General features: G+C 38.2%; 1 protein-coding gene across 1 annotated transcript in view; it reads left to right on the plus strand.

Moving 5' to 3' along the window:
• Positions 1-19,134, plus strand: part of LOC122972982 (cadherin-12-like) — a 101,734-nt gene that overhangs the window by 46,111 nt on the left and 36,489 nt on the right. Inside the window, exons 3-4 of the mRNA XM_044340427.1 lie at positions 14,296-14,590; positions 17,711-17,830. Coding sequence (XP_044196362.1) covers positions 14,296-14,590; positions 17,711-17,830 — 415 coding nt within the window. The remainder of the gene's footprint in view (positions 1-14,295; positions 14,591-17,710; positions 17,831-19,134) is intronic.

Consider the following 19,134-nt stretch of genomic DNA (forward strand, 5'->3'; position numbering starts at 1 on the left):
ATCCTTTTTTCTCCCCAAGGTGCAAATAAGGTCATGGCAAGATGCCTCCATCCAGCATGGTCTTTAGCACTGCCACTGTTCACTACTGCACACATTTATGTGAGAGAAACTGCTCTGGGGCTTTGCTCAAGGACAGCTGAAGCACATTTGTTTAGAAGAGGGGGTATTTTATTTTTCACTAATTTTCTTAAAAAACAAAAAAAAGTACAATGGAGATATTGATACTACAATTAATCTGCAGTGTAAATATGAAGACCAGTCTATCAAGAGTGGATAAAAAAGGTTTACATTACTTATTACCAATCCAAGTTTATTGTTGCAGTATTGTGTAACTCTAACGATAACAAAGAAGAGGAAAATAACAATAAACCATTTCAATTTCATGACTGTCTTCCTCTGCAGTTTTAAAAAGACATGAATAATTATAATGTCACTTGAAGTCCAAAGAAACCAAAAGAACATATTGATTCGAAATTACATTGAGCGCCAAAATTCCTCATTTAATTCAAGTCTTCATGCAAAGAGACTTCTGAAAGTCTCCTGTTGACAACAACCACATTATTGCAGATTAGCAATTAGGGCTTAAGGGGGTTAATGTAACAACCCCGTGCACTCACAATTAGATAATGCTGAGGCCTTTCCAATGCTGAGCAGTGATTATCTGCTAGAAAAATCTGCCATTAGTGGTGTGGCTGTATATCAAACCAAGCTGCTTCCTCTCACTCTCTATTAAACTCTCCACTGAGTTCAGCAGTTATTCCCCAGCATTTCCTTCTAGCATTATGGCACTCTCCATTTGAATATAATTGTAATGAATTGCTGCTTGACATATCTTCCCTAGAATTATAGTAATGTAGAATTTCAGAATCCACTTTAAGGAACGGTGCTTGTCATTTCGATGCATTATAAATATAATGACCACTTACTAGCGGTGGAGGTGTAAGCGAAAGGAACATATCTCTCAGGCTTGCCGTGCTTTTGTACAGACAAAATGTAAGAAAACAAACCCAACATTTGTGCACTATTTTCAATTTCAACCATTGTCTAACAATTTATAGTGAATGCACATACAGGCTTCAAATTATGAGTATAAACGACCAAGTTTAGTGAACACAAATGATGCAGAGATAGGAGTGGAAAGACAGATTGGAAAGAGAGCAAGAGTGCTGTGAGAGATCACTCAGAGTGTTTGTACAGAGCCCTATGAGGGACTGGACCCATGTAAGGATGACTTGGTCTCCAGATTTTCAATGTATCTAAGACATATATCATTTGCACGTCAGAATCCACACAGAAAGCAACACCAGAGAGAACCATGTTTTCTTTTTACGTAGGCTAAGTCAGGGGAACATGATAGCGAGGCAACGTGTGAGACTCTCTCAAAGGGGACTAAACAAATTATAGACTTGGCAAGAAAATACAGTACAGGAATCAGTTCCATAAAATAACTCACTAAAGCTGCAGCCATTAAGTTCAGAAAGCAAACATCATACCCATAACAGCACGTGTATTGAAGGTTAAAGAGAAATCCAATCAATTTAGATAGAGTCACACTTGGGACCTATAAAAAAGGAAAGGGAGCAAAAAAACTCTCAGTACCCTTTATAACAATATAGAGCATGCAATGGCATGCAGTGGCATGCTCCAATGCCCCGTTTCTCACACTTGCAGACAAAAGGTCGCTCATTTAAATAAAAGTCAATAAACCACTTTTCCTAGAAAGGGCAGCCCTGTTTCTCCTACAACTTGTTTATTCCCTTGCTTCCAGCCTGACAAGGAATGACCATCCTTCTTTTTATTGATGGCTCTTCCTCTCAGTCCCACCCCACACCTGGCTGAGATTTATTACTGATGTGGAGACCACAATTTAATCTTTCAATGAGGACCTATAAGAAGGACATAAAAACCTTATCAACAAGACTTATGCACCGGGGCCAACAAAGACAGATTCCATCATCTGACCACATGAAATTTACCAGCCTTACCAGTGATAGTGTGTTCCACGTTGTTAAATATGGTTTAGTTTAAATGCTGTGGAATTTAGCTGTAAAACGCTTGAAAACCTGAAGAGGCTCATATAAAAGCAGCAAACTTGTTTACACACTATGATGAGGATAGCCACTGTTGTAAAATACTTCAGTGAGACTGACTGCAAGCCAGGAGCTAATTAACATCGACTCCAAAATCACAGGCTTCATACGTTGATTGCTTTGCACCTCTACGCAGAGGTCTATTCAGTGACCTACAGCTCAGCAAGGCTACTACAAACAGAGCCTGAGCGAAGTGCCTAACAATAATGTTGTTGATCTATCCATAGCATTCATCAAGAATGGCTAATGGAGTAACAGTAGGGAACAGAAGCACACAAGTACTTATATCAGACTCAGTGTTAACAGAATAATGACATATGGATATACATTTGATGAAACTACAGTAAAAATTGTGTGCATTGTGTAAAATGTTCATAAAACACTCCCACATAAAAGGTTCATGATCATAATCTCTTTAATATTTATTCTAAATTCATCTAGAAATGTGTTGCCTAAGTAATTCAGTGTCAGATGCAAAGTAATTTGAAAAGATTGCTCTCCCAAAGATTATACACAAGGTGTGCCAGTGATTCAGCTGCTCATTAGAACATATTATGAGGTGGAAGGCATTTACAATTGTAATGTATGTTGATGATGAATGTTGCAAGAAATTCTCAAAAGAACAGATGAAATAAAAGCTAATGACACCATCCGTCTGTCCTGACAAAATAATATATATCATAGGCTATATATTTTGTCCTCTTGGGTAATGGACTTTTCTCCTGTATTGCATGGATCATATTTCCAAATGGTGTTCTAATGTCCCAATCAGTATCACTTACTTACGTGGTCAACGTTTTCCATTTGTACCTTGACATTGACGGGCAATATTGTGGTGATTCTGAGTAGAAAATTGCATTCTGTATGTTGTATCAATATGCCTATATTGTTTAATCAAGTGTGATATGAGAAAAGGGAATCAAGCTTTAAGCCTGTTCTCTAAGATCGATAACAATCATGTACATTAATGTGATAGGTCAAAAATCATTCTTACACCATGTTATTGTCTATTCAAAAAATAACCTCGCATGAGCATAGATTTTTTGGTAATGTTTGGTAATGTATGATAAAGCTGCTATGCATTGCATCGCATTAGTTCTTTCAGATTGTTGACTTAGGCAACAGTTATTTCAACAACCGTGGCTACAATCACCATCTTTCAACAGATGGTGAATGTAGTTGTCTGGGTTTTGATGAATGCCTGTTTACAACTGCATGAGAGATGTAGGAGGCACTGAACTGTGCTAATACAGCTTCAGAGGTGAATACAACTGAGCGGCTTCTATCTGTCACACACACTAGGCTATATCTGTCAATCTATCCCATTTAGTCCTCTCTCTTGCCGTCTCTCTCTCACTCTCTCACACACACACACACACACACACACACACACACACACACACACACACACACACACACACACCTGCATGTTTTCAGTGGTTGCTTATCTACCTGTATGGCCTTCTGTGTGTACGTCTGATTTTTTTTTCTCCCTCCCATCCCTATTACCTGACTGAGGCATGACACAACCCAGATAGCAAGCTCCGAGCTGTCAGAAGCAAAGAAATGGCTCGCAAGGCAATATCGATCAACTATAATAAGCTTGCAGCATTTGACATAGTGTTTTCTTTCCATCAGAAGCTCACCAGTACACTGAGTATCCACAGGAACTTACCACGCAACCAGCAGTTATGATGTGGTACGACATGGCACCGGCCTGACAATGCACCACCTCAGCCACCTACAACATGCCACTCACCACACTACTGGGGTGGTAGGACCATGGTTGAGTGGTTGTTGGATTGAAGGGTCGACCAAATAATGAATTGAGGCATAAAATAAATGCAAGACAGCAGTAGGCCAGGAATGCATACAAAGCACAGATGGATACTGAATGATTCCCACTGATTAACAGCTCACTGTATAAATTCTAATGTGAGACATATAGTTTATGCCGCAGTCCTGCTTAAAGCATAATCCACTGTTAAATATGGATCAGAATCTTGTTGCACTGGTATGAGGACATGTCTATATTGTCTACCGGGAAATATCAAAACCAAACACATTAACTTCCATCATCAGCGCAGACATTTAATTTCATTTAAAGACGACAGCAACAAGTATGTTCTAATCCTTTTCAGGATGTTTACTGATTTGTAAATGCACTCGCTGGTACAATGTTGCCGGGGCCATTCATGTAACAATGTTGGCTCGCTATCAGCAAAGAGTTGTGGCTTCCATATGTATTCCTGAGAGGAGCTTCATATAATCCTGGTTGCAGAAATCCAATTACAGCATTTTCAACAGAGGTTGGTTACATTCTCCATTGAAATCACTCAAATTAATCAATATGCGGGTTTACTGCATAGCCAATGAGGGACCATGTGCTGCAAATCCTGCAAGTGGCAGACAACACCACCATCTCTCACAGCCAAGAATTCCCTGTAAAGCACAATCACTAAGTGACTATTCCACAGCCAGTAATGACAAGCTACAATTTTCCCCATTCATACTAGTAGTTTTAGTCAATAGAAGTATTTTGCACTCATGATTAGTAGAAGATGAATCACTGTCCTGCCTATATTTGTTTTGACAACAGCATTGATGCACTGGCTGAAAATCTGCATTGACTCAACTGTTCCAGAAAGGACAAGATGACCTAATGGTTAAAGAGACCATTGTGGAAATTATAGGCCAGAGCTGCTTTGATCCCTACAATACTTAATTTATGTCCATAAAAAAGGCATAAATCCTGGCAAAATGAGGTTAAGCAAGACTTTGAACCGTATCATTATCACTGAAACATCCTTTTGATGAAAGCAAGTAAAGTGTCTGAAATGTACAATGTTTGACAGCCCTCCTTAGCATCTTGAACAATTGAACATTAAGCAATCATCTGAGGAGAAAAAAAAAACATGAATGCAAACATAATTACTCAAACAGATGGTGTGAGTTTGGATGGTAACAGGAATCTTATTTCTGTTCCTCACACTACCTGTTTCTTTTTATAGCTGCCATGTCAACTGGTACCATGAGCAAAGCATCTTGCTAATTATGGTTATCGTGAAAAACGGAGTGTTAAGACATTCTCACCATAATATGGGGTGTATATTAGGCTGTCTCTACAAGCCAGCTCTCATTCAGTCATCCTGCACATGCTTTCTTAACCAAAAGTTTGCTTTTTTTTGGATTTACATAAGGTTATCAGTAATGCCATAATTTGAATTCTGTATACACAGACTGTTTTGTTGACTCATATGCTAGATTGGAAATAATTGTAACAAGAAAAGAAAGGACAGTATTTTTTTTTCTCTCTCTCTCTCTTTAGCAAAATTACTTATTCTCTTCTGGCATACTGTCAAGAAGGTTATGGCTGTGATTCCGCCTCTTGCCTATTGAGCCCAATGGGTGTTTTGTAGTTTAAAAAGAGCCCTTGTCTGCCTCCTTATTAATGAATCTTTTTATATAATTGATTACCATTGTTAGAGTAATGGAATTTTTAATTAATAACAGTCAACTTTCACTTATAATTAATGAGGCAATGTGCCTATTCTTTTTCATATTTGCATTTGCATTTCTTTTTCATCTTTAATTGTGCGGTTCTGAATCAATTTGCAGGTGCCTCTCAGGGGCGCTTGTATTGAATAAACAGCAAATGTGAAAAATATGCTCCTGTTTTTTTCTTGTCAGTCAAAGGGCAACCAAATGTAAATTCCCCATTAATCCATTAGTACACAAAATATATATATATATTTATGCCCACATTACAGAGTGTACTATCCAGCCTCAGTGAAGAAAAGTAGTTTGTGTTGATGATTATAAGGGCATTAATTATGGACTGGATGAACAGCCTGTCAAATGGAACATCCTGATCATTATTATCTCTATAGTAATCACTGTCGCTTTATCAATATTTGCTTTTATGGAAATGATCATGAACACCTAAACAGTCTCATGCAATCCAAATCAATTTCCCTGCAACAGATGCTGCTATGAAGCTTCCAATGCTCAGTTTTTGAGTGTGTTTCACAAGGATGTTGATTCAGACCACCAGGTGTGAGTAACAAAATAAGGTGAACTTCTTGTAATATGATGCAATCACAAACACAAACTGTATGTCCTCAAAAATTCTCAACAATGATGGAACATTATAGGTTTCATTGTAGTCATGTTTGTTGGGGGCATTTTGTTGACTGTACAGGATGTTATTGTGTTTACGCCCTGCATGCTTTATGTCACCAATGTGTTTTTCTAGGCTGGAGCTAACTAGTAAAAGATTGTGGACCTCATTATGACTATATTGTTGCAACAGTCCATCTGCTACTGTGATCTTTTTACTGCGCCACAAGAAAAGCAATTTTCATCATGCCTAAGAAATTAGACTGCTGTGCACCGGTATTGTCATTTCATCTAACAGAACAAAACTGTTAAAACAAGTCTGCAATACTAAAACCTGTGAGACTATATTACACTGTTGATTGCGTTAAGTTTTCTGAACGGTTTGAAAAACACAATTACAATTTTACAAAACAATAGGAAACAAGATAGATAATAACTAAACAATATTTACACAAAAAGCTGTCATTTCTGGAAGGTCCCCTGCTACATCTGAGTATCGAAGGGTGCTGGAATAAACACAGTGTTTTATTAAAGGCTGGCAAACCTGAAAGAGCAAGTTTCTTGGGAGCACCTGAGGGCAACAAGACTCTTAAACCATACTGCTAACGGACAAAAGGCCCACAAGAAATACATCCCTTGGATATGGCTCAAGTTAAAATCAATTGTTGGATGATTGCATTTTGTTTGTATTACATATGGTTACGAAAAACAATCCATACTCTACAGTATCTACATTTTACACGTTAAAGTTAAGAAAGGTTACACATAAAAACACTTGAAGACTCATACAACTGTAGATCACCTCTGTTGTTTAGGGTTTTAATTCTTAAGGCTTGTTTTTTTGACTAATTATTGCTCTGCAGCCTACCAACTACAGACTTACCATTTCACACAATCCCACAATAATGGACGACTGTGATCATTACTGCTCAAATAAGTATGTTTCCAATTTGTCTGATGATGGCGCCTTAATTAGAGACAGGGCTGTCTGCCCAGCTGGTTTAACAGGAGTCTGTGTCACCACTTTCCATTTTCCTAGTTAACCAGATACACAAAATAAGCAGCCATTGCCAACAACGCAGCCACAAGTAGACGACAGTATGACACAAATGCATGAATGCATACAAACACACAAGCAAGTGAGTGGTACAGCGACCAATACTGAGTTAATGGCATGGTGAATAGAATAGAATTATGAACAGTATGTAGACAGAAGACATGTTAGAAGTGTGTATTTATGCTGCCAATAAACCCACCTGTGAGCAAACCCATCATGTAGCTCATATTCATTTCTAACTTGCTGTCAAAGATTATCCACTGAAGTCATAATATGGCGTTTAATTAGTCTCAAAAACCAGACGCACACACATGATACAAGCACACAGAAAAGTATCCACAAACTGAAAACTATCTCAAGAGGAGTGTTTCTGCTCCGCCTGCACAAAATCCAGTCCCGCAAACACGAGGCTGTAACAAACGCAAGCTCAACCCTCCGTACAAGCTCACAACTGCTCAACACCCGCTTGTTCGTCAAGTTGAGTTTTGAGACTTTGGAGGCAGGTATGGAATAGACAGTGGCTGAATACTGGTCACTTTGAATACTGACCATGATCTTTGACCTTTGATGACAGGCAGTTGGCTGAGAGAACAACCAATTTAGCTCTAAGCTGGATAGAGGAAGTCAAACCAATCAAAGATTTGATAGGTTCTGATTCCACTGGTGCTCTAGCAAGTATTAAATACATGCAGTCAGATACAAGGCAAGACATAGTACTTGACATAGCTCAAATAATATTCAGAATTAAGACGGCAGGAATAGAAATTAAACGCACGTGGATTCCTGCACATATTGGTGTGGATGGAGCTGGCAGATAAACATGCAAAGGGAGCAACAAGAGAAAGAGAAATAAGTGTGGTCATAAAATAAAGCAAGGCTGAAGTTAAAAGTATAATCAAATCAGGAAGAGTCAGATAGAGGAAATAAGGGCCGATGCTACTGCAGCATTCAAAGAAATGTAGGAGAAATGAGAGGAAGCAATACAAATAGAAAGGAGGAGGACATTCTATCAAGGACGGGGTTTGGTCACACCGGTCTGAACAGTACATTAAACATTGTGAATAAGCATGCCATGGGTAGATGTGAACATTGCAGACTACAGGAAATGGTGGTGCATGTTTTTTTATACTGTTCTAGATATCAACAAGAGAGACAGACACTTAAAATTACACTCTAAAGGAATCACATGACACCTGGTTATTAGAGGAATGTTGCAGAGGAGTTCAGGTGATGTAGGGTACAGGGCTATTTTCAGATTTTTAGAAAACACAGGGATTAATAGGAGAACTTAATGGAAAAATCAAAAAAACAAAAGACATCAGCCATTGTCTATTCCATCCCCACCTCCAAAGTCTCCAAAGTCAACTTGACAAGCAAGCGATGAGCAGTTGCGAGCGCATAGGGAGGGTCGAGCTTATGCTCTTCACAGTCCCGTGCTTGCAGGACCACATTTGTGCCGTCAGAGCAGAAATTCTCCCTTGCGAGGATGCTTTTCCTCTCACGGATACTGTTCTGTGAGCTTGTATCACGTGCACGCGCCTGGTTTTTATGTGTGCGGGTTTTGAGACTAATTAAACACCATGCCAGAATCCCTGCACTACTGTAAACAAAAGTAAATCACTAAATCACTTCTGTTATTAACTGTTCAAACCCATAAAGTTGAAACCAAATTCCGACTGGTTACGTGCCAGCAATAATTATTCAGCTACACATTTTAGAGACATGCGATGTCACACAATAATTAAAAATTACAACCATAACTGCTCAAACACATATTTCCCCAATTTGATGGCACGGCCTAACAAGTCAATTTTCATCACTAGAAACAAAATTGAATGAAATGAATCCACAAAATCAACCATTGCCAGCACACACAGCAGGTGGGAGAACACACATACATGCACACACATTGGCAATTAAATGGTGCAGCTACCAACATGAGCATAATGGCACAGTGGCCAAAACCCAAGCAACACAGAAGAGAACAGAATGCTTTCCAACCCTTTGTAGTCATGCCTCCAAAGTGTGTCCTATCAGCCATCCAATCTTTGCTCCTAAACAAACTCACATTTAAGCAGATTCCAGCTTCTTAAATTAGAATATTTTCTGGTTTATTTAGTCTTCTATGACAGTAAACTAAATATCTTTGAGTTGTGGACTGTTGGTCGGGACAAAAGAAGACATTTGAGGACGTCATCTTTGGCTTTGGGAAACAGCAAAAACTGCATTTTTCAGCATTTCATGGACCAAACAACTAATCGATTAATCAAGACAATAATTGACAGATTAATCAATAATGAAAATAATTGTTGCAGCCCTAGAATGTCACTTCTGCACCGAGTCAATGACCAAAAGCCACATAAGGCCAGGCAATATGTTTGAGATGGATATCATACAATTAATGAGAATATTTTCCAATATGACTACACATATTGATGATGGCAAATGTATCAAAATCACATAAAATACCAAAATGAATATTCAATGCAATGACCTGTGCTCCACTGTTACTAATATCATCAGGCAAAATCATAAATAATTTTAATTGTGTTTCTTTCAGTTTTCTTGGAATCATCAATTTGGACAACAGAACTTTGTAAAAAAAAACTTAAATAATCTGATTGTGTTATAGATGGATAGATAGACAGAGTACTTCATTAATTCCACAGGGAAATTAAAGAATGATAAAGTAGTCATCTTGGGCTTTGGGTAACAGTGGCCAATATTTTTCACACATTTTCTGACATTTTGGAACCCGTCATAGTATTGAATATTCATTTGGGTATTTTATGTGATTTTGAATAAATTTGCCATTATCATTATGTATCGGAAAATACTCCCATTAGTAGTATGATATCCATTTCAAACATATTGCACAGCCTTATGTCCCTGTTTGCTCATTTACTTTCATTATCAATTAATCTGCCGATAAATTGATTAGTTGTTTGGTTGATAAAATGTCAGAAAATGGTGAAAAAAATGTCAATATCGACTTATAATTCACAAAAGTCAATAGATGGTAAAAAACTGTTATTTATTATCACCCAGCTGTACTTTTATAAACCACTAGCAAAAGAGTAAGACAGCAGCCAACAGCAGAATAATGCATGACACAGCAGCTTTCAACCAAGCAGCACAGAATAAAAAAGAAAAAAAAGGCACAGCAGCCTGAAAGCACTATAAAATAGAATTAAACTTCATCATGCCCTTCCCTTTGTAGTCACAGGACACCTTAGGAAAGTGTTGACATCTTGTTCACAACCCCATCTGTACAAAATCCTCACAATACCCTTTTCCAGGTTGCCATCATGAATACCTGAAGATGTTTCACTGGAGTTCAACTGCTCTAAACCCTTTAAAACTTAAAGGCTAAAAAATAAGCCATTTGTTGTAGTTATCCTGAATTTAGCCACATATTACTCCACGGTGGAGGTATAAATAAATAAATAAATAAATAAAAGTACAGAACTCTCCATGCACAGCCAGTATTTTCAGATACTGGTCGGTCTTCATTTCTGAAAGCATAATTTGAGTAACTTTTATTCATTGGCCAATGTTCTCTGCTTGTATCCATCATGTCACATTAATTAACTCTTCACTTGTATACCTGCTTATCTTCATCATGTAAGCTAGGACCGAAGTCTCTTCTCTTGCTAATATCTTGCGGGCTTTGCTAGCTGTCCTCATCCTCTTGAGCAGTTTTAACTTTAGTTAGCTCTTGTCAATGACACAAAGTAAAACAGCTAACTTTACAAACTCAATATACCTGCTGCCGTTACTTTTTTACCGTTTATTTGCCGTTGATTTAGCTTTGGTAAGCACTGAGTGGGTGCCTTCAATATATCTGAACGTCTGTCTGGCCCGTGGCTGGAGGACAGGGAACCCCAATATTGCCCAACAAAACATGGCTGCAAGGTTTACTTCCAATTTACCTGAAGCATGGGCGGTAGTATCCTCTCTCGTTCCCTCGTTCCCTCATTTCATCCCCTTCTAGCAAGGGTATGAAATGCTATCTCACTGATGCTCTTTGATCCTACAAAAGAAAGTTGATCTTAAAATTTAAAAAGTTAGCAAAAGCTAAAAAAATAAATAAAAAAAAGCACAGTTAAAGATGCCCTCCAGACATGTTTTAAGATGTGTATAAAATACTCTACTTTGAATAATAATTTGTGTCTCAGGTTTTTTCCACAAAAAAGTGAAGTTATCTTTTTAAAATCCTTGAAATTATATCCTTCTCCCTCATTTGTTGAGCTCATAAGACTTGGTTTTACCATCCCTTATTATAATCAGCAATTATTCATTGAGTGGATATAGGCAGTAAACGATTCATTGATGTGCCCACGCAGCAACAGAACTTCAGCAGGATCAGTTGAGTGCAGGTTTCTCCTGTTGATGATTCAGTCCTGTTTTCATAAAAAAATCCAAATTCTATGAATATGCAAATGTTGTTCATTTCAGAAGTTTAACTGCTGGACACAAGATGTCTCCTACTTCCATGTAAAGCCCATTCTCAGTGTTTGGGAACTGGAGGCTTCAGGTTTCCACAACACACTTGTGTAAGGTGAATATTGGACCACGATTGGCTGCCAAACTATTTTGGAGAGAAATTTTTCAATTTCAGCAGATGAATGTGAACAATCTTCTAGTGTCAAGCTCTGCACATACAGAGAAGCTCAAACATTCAACTGTAGGAACAAGAAGAAAAACATACTTTTGGGTTGGGCGGGGGGGACTTTAACGTTTTTAAATCAGCTTTCACCATGTGTTCGTTTACAGTGCTGTACTGTAGACAGGTTGTAATACAAAGAAAAATCGCCCAAAGCATTTTTTAAAATCTGTTTTAATGAGGGACACATGAAAAAACATAAGCCCTTATTAATAATCATGAAAAAAATTAGGAGCTCTTCTTGGTAAAAATGAAACACCTTAGGCGTGATTGGGATGAAGTTTAATTTCTGAAGTGGCAGAGACATTGTTGACTCCCCATGAAGAACTTGAAACATGTTTACTGTTCAGGGTGGAGTGTTTTTATGTTTCAAAAGAACACAATAATAATAATTATTATGGTAATTTTGTTTTTTTTTAATTATTAAAGCTCTGGCACCCCAATACAAAGTGTAAGGGATACAAATTCAAAATAAGGGTGCAAATTGTGGTTTGAATTGCATAAATTGGGCTTCCATTATGGGAATATGAATCTCCCAATTCATTAGCTTACATTCACAAGCTTTTACTGTTACTTTTTTAACTTTATTATATTTTATTTAATGAGTGAAGACTTTAGTGGGCCCTTGCCAGAATTTGGCAAAAAGTTGACAAAATTTTATACCAAATCAAATCTTCAGTGTGACCCAAAATGTCACCAAGTGTTACCTTCACTGCTGATTGAAGGTAAAAGAAGTGTTCAGTCCATAATCGACTCGGCTTTATTGTCAGATTATCTAGTTTGTGAAGGAGGAGAATATTGTTTGCATTATTTGCATGGACAGCGCATAATCTACATTTCAGATTTTGTGCTCATTGCAGAAAATGTAATGACATGTTGTTGTCACCCAACAAGGGTCATGTACTAAAAATAATCCTCATTCATTTGAATAGCAATGAATAATGCACCACGGGTGAGAACATCATAATGCCATGCTATGCTTGTGTGAACTGGGCAATTTGCACTGCATCACCAATTACTCTCACTGTGTTTGTGCTTGTGTCTGCGTGTCTTGGGTTGTTTTGAGCCATAACCTACAGAGAATTTATAGCTGCATCTCATCATATTTTCTCACCTCCCCATGGGTGGCACTACCATGGAGGTTTCAATGGAGAATTTGCCGTGTGCAAATGATAGCTTAATATTTACCAGTGGGGTAAAACAGACAATTTCTAAAAAGGTCAGTGTTGGAGTCAGTCATTAGCTAGTGCAAAAACCAGAAGGTGATTGATGGCCAGAAATTGTTTGCTGAACTTATTATTGCTAGTAAGCCTACAAACATGAAATCACTGATGTTCAGCCAGATGTCACCATTGGAAAACATGAGTTATTATTAAAAAAGCAGCCAAAAACCTAACAATATCCTTTCAGTTATGGCAGTTCCCCACACTGCGTCAAAGAGTGTAGAATTAGAGGCATCTCAGAGCAAGTTAGGGAAGTGTTTTTTGACAGAGAAAAATGAATCCATGTTGCCCTGAGCTTGCAGGTCCCCCAATCAGCTAGTTACACTGTATGCTTCTGCTTCGGTGCTTAAAATATCCATTTTTGTCTCCTGGAATAAGACTGCTGTTCAACAGTGTTGGTGGAAATTCCATGCCATTGATAAGAAGGCAAAAATCCATACCCATATATGGTGATGATCACTTTGCATTAGAGCCCTTAAATATTTAAAAGGCTTTGAATTGTATGACTGATCTCCGCAGGGAGGTAAACATAACTATGTCAATAGGCTTTCTGCCACCAGCCCAGAATGTGTTTGTCTTGTACAAAGAGAGCTGCTGTGGCCCTGGATCTATATTAACAAAGATGTTCTCTGGCTCGAGTAGCGATATTTTGCAACTGTGTTGGGAGTCATCTGGTCACAGACCTCCTCTGTCAGATGACGGTATTAAAAATTGTTCTTGTGGAAAACGAGTATTTGCCTAGTTTTCACAACCTGATCTTTGCCACTTTGAGAAAAAAACTCCTATCTCCTGTCTCATATAAAAGGAGATTTTTGAGTCATGCTTGACTAGAAATGGGTCCACGATGTTGAAGAGTTATCACTGCAGCATAATTGCACTGAGAGAATACATTATTTATGAGAGACTTAGCCTCATTAATCTGTGAAACGTTCTGAAAGTACGATCATTCTATTTTTCTCATGATTTAGTGTTTTGCAGATCTTTGCAGAGACATGAATTTGCTCTTTGATGCGCAGTCAGTTTCCTTGACTGTCTTTGTGAAATAGTGTTCTTTGACAGCTCTTCCCCAGTGCTTTCAATGAATCATTATCTGTGCCAATGTTTGCACTCAACCTGTCTTTTTCCTCTTTTGTCTTGCAGCTGCACACTGACCTCGATAAGGGGGACAGTGCGGTGAAGTACACTCTCTCGGGGGATGGGGCTGGCTCCATTTTCACAATTGACCAAACAACCGGGGACATCCATGCCTTAAGGAGTCTTGACAGGGAGGAGAAGCCTTACTACACCCTACGCGCCCAGGCCGTTGACATCAACACCAATAGGCCCCTAGAGCCTGAATCAGAGTTTGTAATCAAGGTCCAAGACATCAACGACAATGAGCCAAAGTTCCTGGAAGGACCATATAAGGCCAGTGTCCCTGAGATGTCACCAGTAGGTATGTGACCACCTGCAGTGACTTCTTCTGTTCACCAAAGATATAGAAGACAGTACGTGTCTTAATGGATCTGAATCCTTTGTACAGAATACTTTGTTTTCTCCTCTTGAACTGAGGAAGACAAAAAAGTTGAGTTTCAGGAGCATCACAGGTACAACCAGAGGGGCAAAGCTACTCTCCACCCCAACAGATTTTGACATTTCAGAGAACCAGTTATTCTTGCTGTGCCCTGAGTATATTTCACGGCTTTGTCTTTTTACATCCACCCCCTGAGAGAACAGATCAAGGTAATTCGCTGGGAGAATGGTTCCTCTTGATCTGAATGGCAATGACACCCTCAAAAACTCCAAAATCTGCAGTCTCCAGAGTACAGGTAGAAAGCGGTAACAACACAGCCGAGCCCCGGTGAGCACTCTAAATCACAAGCTGCCCTGTAACTGTTTACTGTAGAATCAGAGAGGCTTTCAAGTTTATCAAAAACACATCTAGTGTTACCATGGAAGCAGAGTACAAAGTATTCGCCTTAAACACCACCCACAGTATGAATCAAGTAGATGATCAATTAGATGATAGAAAACACATTAATTTCAACTTAGATAACTACTCCGACATGTTTCAAGTGAATGCACTGAAGATTTTAAAAACGTGTTACTTTCCAGTTATTATAAGATACATTATTTATCTGTTTATTTGATGCTGCGCAATCTGTGAAAGAAAATTGAAAATATCACTTTGATGACTGGTTACTACTATGTCATTATTTTTGACACTTTAAATAATGAGGGATTAATCAGTTAATCATAAGTAATTAAATAATAATTCTTATTTTTACAAAATTCTAACCAAAACACGACTGTATTTCAGAATATACATATAATCAAAATGTTTTGATCAAAATAACTGCAAAACCAACTCAGTCATACAAAGTGCTTGAACAGGAATTAACAGAGTGCTACAAAGTGCAACATTTCAAGTAACAAAGTGCATCACAGTAAAGCAAAGAAGCTGATCTGACTTATTGTCACATAAGGCTAAATAAGCTGGAGGTTTAGAAATAGCTACATATAAAAATATAGAAATAACAAACAAATTATGCACCTTTATTATGAACCCTTAGCTTTATTATTTCCTTTACCTCCAGCTCAAGCAATAACCCAAAGGCTGTTAATACTGTAGGAGATGCAACCCTTGCATGAACATCAAATTGACTTAAGTCTTTATCAATATTTATACCAGTAAGACTAATATAATCAATGAGTTAATTAACTGTTACATTCTTCTTGTTGTCTTTGGCTAAAATGCCCCGGAGGATATTTTTTATGTTAGCAGAGCAAAACAAAATAGCTAAAAGAGAGAGATGCTTGACATAAATATACTTTAACGGCTAGTAATGAAGACTAATATATGGCCAAACATTATAAACTCATCATAATAATCAGGAAACACCCTTAAATGTGTTTGCATTGAGCTCTGAATCATTCAGAGAAAGTGAAAGTATGAATTGTTGATGAATTTGTTAGTTTCACGTCTTGTCTATAAACTTGCATATTAAGTTGTTATTGTCAGAGTATTACAAAACAGATTCATTTAACAATCAGGACAGATTTGATTGTAGTAATGTAATTCTTTTTCTCTTTAATTTCATATATGAATATAAAATATATTTTGGATTTTAAATGGAGTCAGAAAATAAATGAAAAGTGTATATTGTGAGCATTTAATTGGTTTATTTGCTTTATTGCTATGTTTTATGACTGTACGGTAATTTATCTAATACTGTAATATGTGGCTACAGTAGATAATCCATATTTCACAAATGTGATCCTTATCATACCTCGTTTACCAACGATGACCTCTGAAGCTATTCCTTGCATCTACTTTTTGACTTACACACCTGAATTTCCATAATACAAACAGAATTTATTGGACTGTATTTATTGTCTCACACCTAGAGAAGGGCTGTTGGCCTTGTCACTTGGGAATGCGTAGGTGTTAGCTATGCTTAAATGCTTTAAAATTTTCACTACATCTGAGCTGTTGGTTGCCGGGGATTTCCTCTCTGTTGCAGACCCGAAAAGGTGTTAATGCATTATCTTATCTATTGTATATTCGTCTTGAACACGATGCAGTCCTTCTCTAGCATGTCTAATCAGGCATGTGTGGCTTTGTTAGGGAGGATTGAGACACTAATCTCTCGCGCCTAATGTTTTAATGCCATTGTTACCATCTGCTCAGACTGCAAAGCCTATTTAATATACAGCAAGTTCTTTACAGGGAACCAGGAGCTTACCAGAATTTAAAATGACCATGTAAATGCCATCCCTCTGGTCAGTGTCTCCTGTTAATGGTAAGCGTTCCACAAATCCTGCAGTTGAAAAACATTTTACACAGCATGCTTTTAAGCTACCCATATGTGGGTGTGTGATTGATGCATTGACGTGCATACGTGCACGGAGCTGTCTGCCTGTGAAGGCATCCATGTCAGCCTGTCTGCAAGCGGTCTGTCTAAAGAATCTGCCCAAGAAACATCAGGTGTGTGTCTGGGATTAATAAAATAGTCAGGCTGACAAGGCAATTCTTCTCAAACTGGAAACTTTTGAATGAAGTTGGTAAATAAAGACTGTATTAACGGAATTGTGTTTTCAATGCCATCTAGTTAAGGGGGATGAGCTAGCTTCCAACAAGTAATTAGTCTGTCCCTGTTACTGCAGGAGTTTGGAAGACTGCCATCTTAACACTATTCTTGCCATGGCCCTTTGTTTTCTTAATGGTTGCATTGTTTAATAAATGGTTGCACACAGGCTTTTTTGCCCTTTTTTAAAGAATTTTCATAATACTAACCACTTAGTAATGCTACAAATGTACAAACTAAAACACACAACATGAAACACGAAAATTAAACACTTTCCTTCTCCTCTACACTCCTCCTGCTCCTCATTGGCATTACACTCTATCAGGGACTTCAGTATTAGCTGTAGCTTCCTCAGTTGTTATTCATCATTCATTAGTGTCAGGTGAGATCATTAAGTAAACTGATGAACTTCAAAGGGTTTGGATTTCGGGTCTCATGAGGGAGCAAATTAAGTCAAAGTCAATATGTCTGCCCACTCTTTTCCACAGGGACATATGTGACACAAGTGACAGCCACAGATGCAGATGACCCCACCTATGGAAACAGTGCTAGAGTGGTATACAGCATCCTCCATGGCCAGCCATACTTCTCCGTTGACCCTAAAACAGGTAAAGTACTTATCCATCTGTCTATTTATTTGACACAGTAGTGATTCAGACAGTGACAGTTTTTATTTTTTACTATAAAATGTTCAAGTCAGTCCTGTCAAAAAAATAAGTGTCTGTTTTTTTTATGAAGCAAGGGATTTCAGTGAGTCAATCTCGCTGTGAAATAAGGTTATCTAGGCCATTATTCTTCAATGATATGTGTGATTGAGAGTCCTCTAAACAGTGTGTGCGATGTAATGTGGAGCAGAGCGAGCATATATCAGGAGAATAAAATAGGCCCCAGCGTTGACCTCGGGGCACTCCACAAATCAGTGGGCCACAAAAGGATACATGCTCTTCAATAGAGACTGTGAAATATTTATTTGACAGGGAATAAAGGGTCAATTGTATCAAACACTGTGCTTAAATCAAGCTGCAATGATATCAAGCATTCGACATTATCAACAGGCACGGCGTAAAAACCTTCAGGATTTCTGTTTCGGTATTCTGCTGTTGGTGAAAACTAGATGTACGTGTGTATAATATATTTTAAGCACAGTAGTTTTAAATATGGTAGTTGCTAGCTTGGTGAAATAGAAGGATGTCATTGCTTTTTTGCAGCATATCAAAATGTCAGGAGGACCCATAAACTGACAGTCTCAGTATCAGGATGTGCCCACGGAATGAACTGCTATCTGACAACCACAGCTGAATCTTTGCTGCAAGGATACTTACTTGTATAGAAAGCCAGCAAACAGCTATAGCAACTCATTTAAATTGACCAAAGGACAAATAACACAATAACATTAACAGTGTTATATAGTTATTTCCTTTTTATTTATACCCGCACTTTGCAGGAGTAGGCGGATGGTGTCATAGGAGGAAAATGGCAGTAAAAAGGTTGTAGAGTGGCAGCGGGGGAGGGGATGGGGGGGTGGGTATGGCAGATGAAAAACCTTTATACCACCAGTGTTTGCCGGTAGTGGGCTGCTGTTGGCTTACTATCTGGGACAGTTCAAAGCATATGAAAATAGGTTCATACAGTACATATCACACAGGCAGATACGCTGGAATCTGTTGCTGATTATGCCGCTCATCCCAGAGGTTTACAGAACGCATACTGTGACTGTATTTCAAACTGATGCTGGAAAAAATCAAACTGTTAAAGTAAATGTTTGCCCTGCTGGGCCTGCATCTATCTGCAAACGCACATCAACAAGGGGAACAAACACTGGGAGGAAAAAAAGGTGAACAAAGGGGAGGGGGATGACGACCACATGTGTAAATCACCATGCATGTCACAGTATCATCCCACTCAGAGACAG

Source organism: Thunnus albacares, chromosome 21, assembly GCF_914725855.1.
Source record: "Thunnus albacares chromosome 21, fThuAlb1.1, whole genome shotgun sequence".
In the NCBI taxonomy this organism is placed as follows: Eukaryota; Metazoa; Chordata; class Actinopteri; order Scombriformes; family Scombridae; genus Thunnus; species Thunnus albacares.